We start from the raw sequence: 12,227 nt of genomic DNA, 5'->3' as shown, positions 1-12,227 counted from the left end.
CTACTGGTCTTTCAACTCCTTTAGTCGTCTGATGGCAGACTTTACTGTGACGGCAGAAGTGCTGTTGTACGTCCAGGTGCCACCAGCTACCGTCATCATGCAGGAGCCACAATGCCAGATGCCCACAGTTCGCCTTTTCATCTTGGTTTTGCCACAGAAGGAGCAGGTGTACTTGGCGTGCTGGCTAATTTCAATCACCTTCACCATTTTCCTGAGGGAGGCACCATAACGGGTTCGGTATTTACCTACGATTCTGATCTTCTTGGTACGGTTAGCCATGTCGCTAACAACCGGTTCTGAGCCCAGAGCGGAAAAGCAGAATTTCATATTTATTTTATCTGCATCAATGTCTGCTGAACTACACATTTTTTTCATAGTTTGCAGATGGAGCATATTTTTGCTTTCACATGGGTTGCAAATGTATCATTTATTTTCCTTCTTTATTTTCTCCTTAGGAAGTCCTTTCTAACCTGATGTTAAATATCATTCACATATGCTGTATTGTAATAATTTGGCAGTTTTGTATTGTCTCCTTATATCTTTTTAGTCCATGTGAAACATATTTTGTGTTGTCATATGATGTAGAAATATGAATCCTTCCCCAAAATGATAGCCATATTTCTCAATATGATTTTTTTCTTTAACCCATAAATGTTGATTCAAAATATCATATTTATTATACATAAATTCTTATTTCTTAGCTTTCTATCTAATCTACTTATTTATTCATTTATCTGTAACATGCTTCTTTTATCATGATAATTATTTTTCCCTTTAACTTCTGCAATGACAGGTTTTCACTAAATATTTTTTTCCAGAATTTTCTTATCAATTCTCACATATTTTTCCATGTAAAATTAAAAATCAGTTGAACATTAACTTTTTTTTTTAAAGATTTTATTTATTCATGAGAGACAGAGACACAGGCAGAGGGAGAAGCAGGCTCCATGCAGGGAGCCAGATGTGGGACTCGATCCCGGGACTCCAGGATCACACCATGGGCTGAAGGCGGCGCTAAACTGCTGGGCCACCGGAGCTGCCCCAACATTAACTTTTAACATAAGTTTAATCTACTGTTCTGGGAACATGATGTAATCATGGCATTTGGTCATGTCTTAGTCAAGAGTATTTCAGAATTTAAAAAAAATTCTTATTCCTAGACTTTTCATGATTGAATATATGATACATTTGTGTTTTCCCATATGTTGTGTGCTTGCATATGACTATATATATAGTTTATGTATGTATATAATATACATATGGTTTTATTTTTTGTACTCCTATTCCAATAATAGGTTCACCTTCAAAATTAAAGGAGTAGAAACTACACAATTCCAATATATAGTTAAAAAAATCTGATAATCTTTAGAAGTTACTAAAAGTTATAATTTAGAAAAATTTGGTGTTATTGGAAAGTTTTTCATAATAACATTGAATGAAAGAAAAAATGTCAAATACAAAGTTGTATATTCATATTTGGTTAAATTGCAAATAAGCAGATTACTTTTGAATATTTTGTGTGTGGCATATACTGTGTACATGTTTTCATATGTATTTCCAGTTTTATCTCACAACAATCATTTGTGAAAGGCCCTATTATTATCATTTCCATTTTCTTTTTTTTTTTTTAAGATTTTTGTTTATTTATTCATGAGAGACACAGAGAGCAAGGCAGAGACACAGGCAGGGGGGAGAAGCAGGCTCTGTGTAGGACTCCAATGGAGGACTGAAACCTGGAACCCTGGGATCACATCCTGAGCTGAAAGCAGATGCTCAACCACTGAGCCACCCAGGTGTCCCTATCATTTCTGTTTTCAAGAAGGGAAAACTTAGGTATGGAAGGGATAAGAAACTTGGACAAAGTTGTTTGTGCTCAGTGCTGAGCTGGTATCTGAATCCAAGCAATCAGAGTTATGAGCTCACCATCTAAACCATAGAGACCAAGAATAAAATAAAATAAAAAATAAAATAAAATAAATAAAATAAAATACCATAGAGACCATCCAAACATCTACAAGCTTCAGGATGTCTAGGCCCTAACTGGACGAGGTTGTCTAATTTTTGAAGAATAGTAAATTGATTTTGACATGTATTTAGATTTATTTTAGCCACACTGTTGTTCTTTAATCTTAGAATCAAATACAGAGATTCAGAGATGATGGGACTCTGGGAATATATAGTTCTTGATTCCAGCAATTACATAAATATTTGAAAAATCAAAGATAATATTTTAAATAAATTAATGTCTATAAGTTTGAAATTCAAAGCAAATGGATATATTTCTAGAAAATGTAAAGTGTCAAAATTAACACAAGAAGAAATAGAAATTAAAAAAAAGGAAGAAGTAGAAATCTTAATTGACCAATGTATTTTAAATAAACAATATTGCTTTAAAACATTTTCTATTTAGAAGTTTTACATGTGAATTTTACCATATAAACATAGGCTAGTTTGTCTAGGAAACAGAAAAAAAAAAAGCTGCTAAAGTATTTTAATGAGCCTATTATAGCATACAAATACCAATAAAGACAGTTTAAGAAAATAAAACTATGGTTCAGTTTCATTTGTGAACAGCAATATTAATATTATCAATAAAATTTTATCCAACCAAATAAAAATGTGTTTTGTTTAAAATAATAATAATTTCAATAGATGAAAAAGAAATAAAATCCTCACATGTTCAGCATTCTTAAAAGACTAGGTAGAAAGGGGATTTTCTTACTCTAATGACAAAATAATAAATTATGGCAATAACACATCAAATGAAAAAAATTTAGAAGGATTTCATTTAAGATTGGAAAAAATATAGACCAAGTATTTCACTACTATTCAACAGAACACAGAAAGTCTTAGACAATACGAGAAGACCAAAAAAAGAAAAAGAAAGAAAAAAAATAGAAAGTATGAATTGCTAGGAAGAATTGAAACTCATTACTTGCTGATGATAACCTGAAAATCAAAAGTCTAAAAATCTACTGACAATCTAATTGTCTCAATAAGAAAATCCAAAAAGATTATGAAATGATTAGAAGAATGTGATTATATAAAATGAAATATAATTTCAAAAGAATTAAAATAATGTAATTATTATAAATAATTTTATAAGTATTTTAATAAATTTTATAAATAATAAAATTGAATGTGTCTGTGATTTCAGGATAGAAAGAGATTTTTTTAAACAATACCAAAAATAGCATGAAATATAAAAGGAAAAATTGATAACTTTACTACATTGAAGTAAAGATGTGCCTTCAAAATAGGATGACAAATACAAAATTAAATCATCAGCGGTAGACTGTGTGAAAAATCTTTTCAGTTTCTACAAATAACTAAGGATGTTAAGAATATATATAAAGACGAAGGACTCATCAAGATAATGTCAAGGAACATTATAGAAAAATAATTTAAAGCTGTGGAGTAATTTGAACGGCCACAAAATATATGAAGAGTGCTCATTGACTTTTGTTCATTGGAGGAACTTTGTGAACAGCCAATATTTGAGCACTTACTATGGCCAAGCACTATTCTAAGTGCTTTTAAAATATAAAGTGCCCTGATTCTTACAGCAACTTTATGCGCTAGATATTATCATGATCTCATTTTACAGATAAGGAATCAGGAACAGAACGTTACACAAGCGTTCAATGATAAGAGCTGGAATCTGGATCTAATTGGGATAGCTTTGAGTTTACCCACCTAATCTCTGAACCACTGTGACTCTGCTGCTGCTCTTCTACAATGGTAAAGTCATAAGCTAGCTAAAAATTTGAGAGATAATATCAGAGGCTGATGGAGATGTGGGGAAATGAGAAATCTTATATAATATTGAGAGGCGTAGTACAATGTAGCTGTTTAGAAAACAATCTGGCAATATTTAGGTAAAATTGTAGGCATATACTTTGTGCCCCAAACTCTCACTCTGGAGTCTACCCTCCAGAGATGCTCTTCACAAATGCCCCAGAAGACATAAACAATGATAACCCTCAAAGCATATTGTGCTAGAAAGAGTTGAAGGCAACCCAGGAGTTCAAAAATAGATACCTATATATGTAAAATGTGGTATATGGATATGCATGAGAGGAATACTGTACAGTGTCAGAGCCAATGGGCAGCATGGAAGAAATAGCTGTGTAACCAGGTTTCAAAACTATATAATTGAATAAAATAGTAAGAAACAAAATGTGACACTATCTATGTCATTAAAAGCATACTATGTTAAAAATAAATTTCAGGGGCACCTGGGTGGTGCAATCTTTTGAGCAACTGACTCTTGGTTTCAGCTCAGGTTATGATCTCATGTTCGTGAGATTGAGCCGCCCCCCCATAGGGCTCAGGACTCAGTACAGAGTGTGCTTGAGAATCTTTCTCTCCTTCTACCCCTCCTGCTTGTGCTCTCTCTGGAATTGAAGAAGAAAGAAAGAAAGAAGAAAGAGAATAAAAGAAAGAAGGAAGGAAGGAAGAAAGGAAGGAAGGAAGGAAGGAAGGAAGGAAGGAAGGAAGGAAGGAAGGAAGGAAGTTAGTTGGTTAGTTTCAAGGACAAACATATTTACAAGTGGCCACAAACTATGTGGAATGTTCCTTGGACTGCATGTGAGTGGGTGCCAGATGGGTGTGGGAAGGGGATAGATGACGGAGGAATGAATGGGAAGAATCATGAAATAAAACACTGGTTGACAATAAAAATTTGCTATGACCCAAGGCAATTCTGTGCACCTGAGATAAAATTCTGTGCACCTGAGATAAAAATCCCAAGGTAAATAAAATAAATAAAATAGAAATAGCAACAAAAATTTTAAAAATTTAAAAATCTGTCATCTACCTAATATATATATTTTTAATGTTGGTGTATCAATACATAAATGTTATGTAGAATTTAGATCTATTATAATAAAAATATGTAGAAATTTAAAGAAATTATGGAGACCTATAGAATAGCACAAAGAGAATGGTTCTAATTCCTTTTATCCCTGTATATTCTTTTAGCTGTGTGACAAAAAGGAAAACATTGAACTCAGGAAGTGTTTCACATGAATTGTAAAACCTGGGTTACTAATTTACTATTTTATTTCTATCTGGCATAAGAATGCATAGCAAAATACTTGTTTCTATGACCTGAAATCTTGCAGCCTTACAAAAATATTCAATGATTGCTAAGGAAAATATGCCTTCTCTTGCATGTATTGGCCTTTCTTTTGATCTAGTTCCAAAACTTATAATGACTCCAAAATGTATTTACTTATTGAATCACAGAAACAGCAAAGAGGGAGAAGCTTGGTGAGTACTTTAAGAGAAGGCAAAAAAAAAAAAAAAAAAAAAAAAAAGGAAAATATTTCTTCCCTTTCAGCTATATTCTAATGGATATTCTAATGGTCTTAATTACTATCCTCTTACATAATGGCCTTTATTATGTGCTTGCAATACTTATTTAAACAATGGCAAAAATGCAATGTATGTATTCCTTAAAGACAAAAGGTAAAAAAAATCCTATTCTCATTTAGAGATATAGTAAAATATTTATGAATAAAATGATACAATGTCACTTTAAAATCCTCCAGGAAAGTAGTTGGTGAGAAAAAGATAAAAGGAAATTGGTAAGGTGATAATAGTTTTTGATATTGAGTGGTTAGCATATAGAGGTTCACTATCCTCTTAGGCCAACTCTTGTATAAGATTACGATTCCCCATTATAAAATGTTTTTCTTAAAAACACAATAAATTTGGACTTTGTATGGTTTAAAAAATGATTTTGCTATAAATGCCTTCTGAAATATTTATGACGTGAATAAAGCTCCTAGAGCTGCATGGCTGGATACATTAGGAAGAGTTTATGATGCCATCCAAAAGGCCAGCCGCATCAGGATGAGGTATGGCTTGACATGTCTCTCATTTCCAAAACAACTGGTAGGTGTGGGCTACTTTTTCTTACGTGTGGTAATCATCAGTAAGTTTTTTCTTCCCTGAATTTGTGTGGGGCACCTCCTGTCTACAGATCTTGCTTTCTCTTTCATTGAACAATTTCCAGATTAAAGTAGGAAGTGATGAATATTTATTAAAATCAAGTAAACTTGCAATGGAAGATAATGAAATTTTTTGTTCTGTTTTGGTTTGTTTGCAACTTCCAAAGTACATTGCAGAAAAACGTTGCCCGAAAAGAGATTAGTGAGTGAAATTGTAAATGTTACTGACATAGTTTAAACCAAGTCATTTGTTTTCAGAGAATTTTCTATACTAAAATACTAGTTGAGGGGATCCCCGGGTGGCTCAGCGGTTTAGCGCCTGCCTTTGGCCCAGGGCGCGATCCTGGAGACCCGGGATCGAGTCCCACATCGTCGGGCTCCCGGCATGGAGCCTGCTTCTCCCTCTGCCTATGTCTCTGCCTCTCTCTCTCTCTCTATGTCTATCATGAATAAATAAATCTTTAAAAAAAAATACTGGTTGAAAATTAGTAACATGTATTTTTTAAGGTCTGTGACAATTTAATTATTTCAAGTAATGAGTACTAAAATCTGAGACTGTGGAAAGTCTGAGGAACACCGCTCTAGAGGTCTGTGCCAAGCAGCTTTCCTCATATGACCCTGTAACTAGATGGCTTCTTTTACTTGTCATGTCAAGTAAACCAAGCTCATTATTTAGAAAAGGGTCACATCTTTCAAAAGGTCATCAGGAGGTTGACTTTTCTGTCATTTGGATGACCAGGACAGGTTTTCAATTTTTATAGCTTTCCACTTTCCCTCTTGGGATGCTGAAACTATAAAAGTGAATCTTTTCTGCAGAAAGTGCTCTGCCCATCTGCTAAGAGAAGTTTAAAAATTTAATGATGAAATTGAATTTTAAAAGTTTAAAGTTGTACTACAATAAAAGGAAAATAGTTTGACATTTGAATTTTTTTTTTAAGATTTTTATTTTATTTATTCATGACAGACGCAGAGACAGAGAGGCAGAGGGAGAAGCAGGCTCCATGCAGGGAACCCAAAGTGGGACTCAGTCCCAGGTCTCCAGCATCAGGCCCTGAACTGAAGGCGGCGCTAAACCGCTGAGCCACCCGGAGTGTCTGACACTTGAGTATTTTTACTTTGTATTTCAACCAACGAAAAAAATCGAATGTTCCTCCACAGTCATTTAAAAATATGGAAGTTTTTTTGGCTTTACATTTTATCTTATTCTAGAAAACGTGAAAAGACATTTTTCCACTTAAAGAGAAGAATAAAAAGCTGTTTTGTGTGTTTGTCAAATTTCTAGACAAATAAATAGGTCAAATACTTAGTAGTTTAGGGGATACAGTTCCACAAAGTCAGCTTTCCATGATAAAATTAAAGGTGAAAAGACACTTAAAAGCTGTTTCCTGCCCACTGCATGATTGTGACTCTTAAAGGCACGGAGTATAGTAGTTAGGAATCTGGAATTTGCATTAAAAAAGAAACAAAGCTACCTGGGTTTTATTTCCAGATGTTCCATTTATAATCAGTGTGTCCTCTGACAAATAAGTGACCTCCTCAACATCTCCATCTGTAAAATAGTGATGATGAATATATACTGAGCACATACATGTAAAAACATGCACATTGTTGTACAGGTTAAAATAGACGGTGCATAAAAGGCACATAACAAGGAAGTAGCATATTTATAGAACGTGCCCAGTAAGCTTTAATTATTATTGGCTCTGAGATACCATTTACATTTAATTTAAAATACATAGCAATGGATATGTATGACTGGCCAAATAATTGCTTTGAAAGGAAATTTAAAAAACACATTTGTTGTACAGCAGAAGCCAAATATGCAGCATGTATTTGCACAGTTGAATGATTCTGAATTGCCCTGAAATTCCCTGAAAGAGACAGTTTTCTCATTGGAACATACTTTGACTTTCAAACTGCATCTGGTTTGAATTAGCCTTGGAAATCACTGCTCTTTTTTCCTAAAATAAGTGCTTGATAATCTCACATAACCCTGACAAAAATGTCATTTAATGGTTTTGGTTTTTTTTTGGGGGGGGGGGCAGTAGTCTATTGACTGCTCAAAACTTTCACAAAGAGAAATATAAGTAGCAGGTTATGGGCCTTTATCGATTGTTAATGTGATTGTAAGAATGTGAACAAGCTAATCTCTGGCTCACAATTGCTGTGCTGTACAACTGTACTCAAATGTAGAGCATTTCTCCTCATTGCTTTCAGTTCTTAATTATTAATATTCTCAAATCGATATTATTGTGGCTCCAATAAAAAGCTTCTTACCAAATAAGTGCCAGTATTTTCCCCAAAAGCTGTTCTTTATCTAATAGGGCCTTAATATATCATATTCATTGACCTTCCATCTTATTCCCTACAGGTATTAATTAAGACATCAAAGATAGATTCCAATGACGTATTGTTGGAGAAGAAAAGGAGCCCAGGTCTTTAAAAAAAAAATGCCAAGAGCTCTCCAAAGATTCCTGGATGGCTCAGAGGAGAACCTAGCATCTGTGAGACTCTGAGAGGTTGACAACTCTAACCAGGCTGTGTGGTCTGTCACCCTGTTTCAGGCTGGACCTGTTCAGAGAATTTCAATGAAAGGTTTAAGAGATGCAATTCTGGACACAAACTGTTGAAATCAATTCCAGTTCTGTCACCTACGGTGTGTCTTGGGTAAATTGTTTGTGGTCTTTCAAAAAGGGAGAAAAATAATTCCCAGCTGGTAGGGTAGTTTTTGAGGGTTAGGTGAGTCCATTCATGTAGAGTGCTTAGGATAGGGCTTAGCACAAGGTAGGAGGCCAGTATATATTTGCTATATCATTAGTATCAACATAACCATCATCATTATCATAAGTATACAGATAAATACACATATATACATACATGTAAATATGCATACATGAACCAAAATGGTAACCCTTTTGCTTTTACCTTGCAATTTGTACTTACCATGCACTATTTTTTAAAGGAAAGTACATAAACATTTATCTCATTTAAAAATTGCTGCCTAGCTTTGAGCAGTGGCAGTATGATAGCCAATGAAGTTTATCCGAGGCGTGACTATTGCTAATTGAAAAATTGCTGCCTTCCGACACATTATTTTGATATACTAATCTTACATTAATGTACTTTTAGTTTTTCTTTCTAGGCTTTTTGCTTTACAAATAGTATTTAAACCTACAGGATTTTATATATAAATTTGCATATGAATACCACTCTTTCTGAAGAATTGATTTGTAGAAGTGAAACTGATGGATCAAATTATATTTATTTTCAAAAATTTGATGGATGGGACGCCTGAGTGGCTCAGCGGTGGAGTGTCTACCTTCGGCTCAGGGTGTGATCCTGGAATCCTGGGATCGAGTCCCACATCTGGCTCCCTGCATGGAGCCTGCTTCTCCCTCTGCCTGTGTCTCTGCCTCTCTTTTTCTCTCTCTGTGTCTCTCATGAATAAATAAACAGAATATTTAAAAAAAAATAAAAATGTGATAGATACTTCTAAAGTATTCTCCAAGTATATCATGCCCCCATTTTATTCTTCTAAAAACCATATAAGACTACTCTTTTTTGGGATGCCTGGGTGGCTCAGTGGTTGAGCATCTGCCTATGGCTCAGGGCGTGATCCCAGGGTCCTGGGATTGAGTCCCAAATTGGGGTCTCCACAGAGAGCCTGCTTCTCCCTCTCTTTCTGCCTATGTCTCATTCTGTGTCTCTCATGAATAATAATAATTTAAAAAGGTAGAGTTTCATATCATGATCTTAATTTTGTTTAAAATGTTATCAGAACTTATCTGTGGGTTGTATGATTAGAGATAATTTGAATCTTATTTGTAGTTGGTACTTTCAAAATTGTCTTCAGTAAATATAACTATTGTAATCAGAAAAATTTACAATAAATATTAAAATTAAAAAATAGTGGGAAAAATAAGAATGATTCTTGCTTTTCAGAAGTCTCCCAAGTATCACAATGCCCCACAATTTCTTTGGTGAAACAAACTGCCTTCCACTTTTTTCCTCAGTGAGCCTCAGCTGGGAGCATGAGCACCAAGTATCTAGGGGATAATTATGGAATGGCTTACTTTTAATCTTTGTCACTTCAGGAGAGAGACTGAGCAGACCTGGAAGTGATGAGGCTCCCCTTTGCCAGTTTCAGAACAGTGTTCTCTGAAATATGTAAAAAAAAAAAAAAAAAAAAAACAACAAAACAACAAAACAACAAAAAAACAAAAACAAAACAACAAACTCTTCAAAAATCCTTCCAATCAATTTGAGTAGTCCATAGAAGCCTGTGATTTTTGGGAAGCCTCAAAGTATCAAGATAAGAGGAAGCTAGAGTCAAAGGAATACCAAATTGCTTAATTTAAACTCATATAAAGAGATGTTAAGTCAAGGATAGAATTTGCTGAAGGAAGAATTTATGGTCAGTGAGAAGCAGGTCTTTCAAGCCCTTAACTTTTATTTTTTATTTTATTTTTCTTAAAGATTTTATTTATTTATTCAGGAGAGCCATTGAGAGAGAGAGAGGTAGAAATATAGCAGAGGGAGAAGCAGGCCCCTGCAGGGACCGGGATATGGGACTCCCTCACAGGACCCCAGGATCCCAGGACCATGACCTGAGGCAAAGGCAGACACTCAGCTGCTGAGCCACCCAGGCCTCTTGCCTTTAACTCTTTTAAACAACCTGGTATTTGGTTTAAGTGAATTAATTAACCTTATTTTTGTAAGTACCTGCACACAAAATGATGATCTGATCATGTCTGATTTCCATCATTCTCTATGGTCATACAGCTCTGACATTTAAATATTCTAAGTAGTTGTTGACAAAGTCCTTGAAAATCCTAAATTATTTCTCAAGGCTGGTCAAATCACGGCTACACACAAACAAAACTAAATGAAATGCTAATTGGATAATTAATAAATAGATACATTTAGAAAAATCAGGCAAAAAAAAAAGTTGCTTTAGTCTCAAGCATGTTAGCCTCAATCTTATCGTATTTTAAAACCAGAATTATCTTTATATCTCTATCTGCATAAACGTAAACTTAAAGCAAAAATTATCACTTTACATCATAAATCTCCATGAGACTTTAGACTCTCAAACTTTCTTTTTGTCATAAGCATTCTCTAATATGTAAACTAAAATAATGATGGGGTTTGCTCTCAACAGTCTTGCAGGGGTTAGCTATTTCCTATACAATAAAAATAATAAATGATTTATGTATAATGAAGATATTAAAAAGGAAGTTGCTGAATCAACCTGGGGCCGTAAGTAGTTTTACAAGAAATGAATGATTTATCAAAACAGCAATCATTCAAGACCAATAAAATCTTTGCCAAGGTACTGAGCCATGACCATGTCATCATAGTATTATGTATAATTTTAAATTAATTAACAAAAGGGAAAGTTGTATAATCCAAATGAAACTAAAAAAAGATAAAGGTGAATTTTTTTTTGAAGTTCTAGTTTGTCTAGTATAATCAGGAACAATTTAAATACAATTTCCCTAGAGTGCATTTTTCACTTTTAATAATCACATGGCTTTGGTAGGTACTGGGGCTAAGGGATCTTGCTAATTATTAACTGTGTTTATTGATTGTATTCTCACAGCTTTGGCATACATTATTGCTTTTAATCCTCACAACACTCAACTCTTCTGATGCCAGGTTCCATACTTAAACTCTTAAAGCATTTGGTAAATCAAACAAAAGTTATTGCTATTCAGCAGGACTACCAATAAAACAATTGTATTTTTTTTTTAAAGATTTTATTTATTTATGATAGTCACAGAGAGAGAGAGAGAGAGGCAGAGACACAGGCAGAGGGAGAAGCAGGCTCCATGCAGGGAGCCCGATGTGGGATTCGATCCCGGGTCTCCAGGATCGCGCCCTGGGCCAAAGGCAGGCGCCAAACCGCTGCGCCACCCAGGGATCCCAAAACAATTGTATTTTTAATGACATTATACATTTATAGAGAAAACAAAGCAAATAAATACCAACTTTAAAGACTTTCCCTCTCCTGGAAAAAAATATATATACACTTCCTGTCTTTTGCATATATTTAATTTCCACAATTTTGTGGTCACAATTCAGTGATGGAAATAAGATCCTCTGAGCTCTAAGATTCTGCACCTTGAGGAATGAAGATCACTTGGAAACAAATTTTTTTTGTTAGTATGTTTTTATTTTTGGTTTATCAAATCATTCCAATTAATTGCACAATGAATCAATTATATTCTTGAACATTGTTATCTATTTCAAGGATCAAACTGTGCAACA

At 34.3% G+C, this 12,227-nt stretch overlaps 1 protein-coding gene and 1 non-coding gene across 2 annotated transcripts; one reads left to right on the top strand and one right to left on the bottom strand.

Moving 5' to 3' along the window:
- LOC140609518 (large ribosomal subunit protein eL43-like) lies at positions 1 to 279 on the bottom strand. Its single transcript, XM_072784763.1, has one exon. The coding sequence runs from the start codon at positions 277 to 279 to the stop codon at positions 1 to 3; it is 279 nt and encodes a 92-aa protein (XP_072640864.1).
- Positions 280 to 8,960: 8,681 nt separating this feature from the next.
- LOC140609629 (U4 spliceosomal RNA) lies at positions 8,961 to 9,100 on the top strand. Its single transcript, XR_012011390.1, has one exon. It is a non-coding gene; the product is annotated as a U4 spliceosomal RNA (small nuclear RNA).
- Positions 9,101 to 12,227: the final 3,127 nt, after the last annotated feature.

The sequence above is a fragment of the Canis lupus genome, chromosome 18 (assembly GCF_048164855.1).
Source record: "Canis lupus baileyi chromosome 18, mCanLup2.hap1, whole genome shotgun sequence".
Taxonomy (NCBI): domain Eukaryota; kingdom Metazoa; phylum Chordata; class Mammalia; order Carnivora; family Canidae; genus Canis; species Canis lupus.
This window is presented reverse-complemented; position numbering and strand designations above follow the sequence as displayed.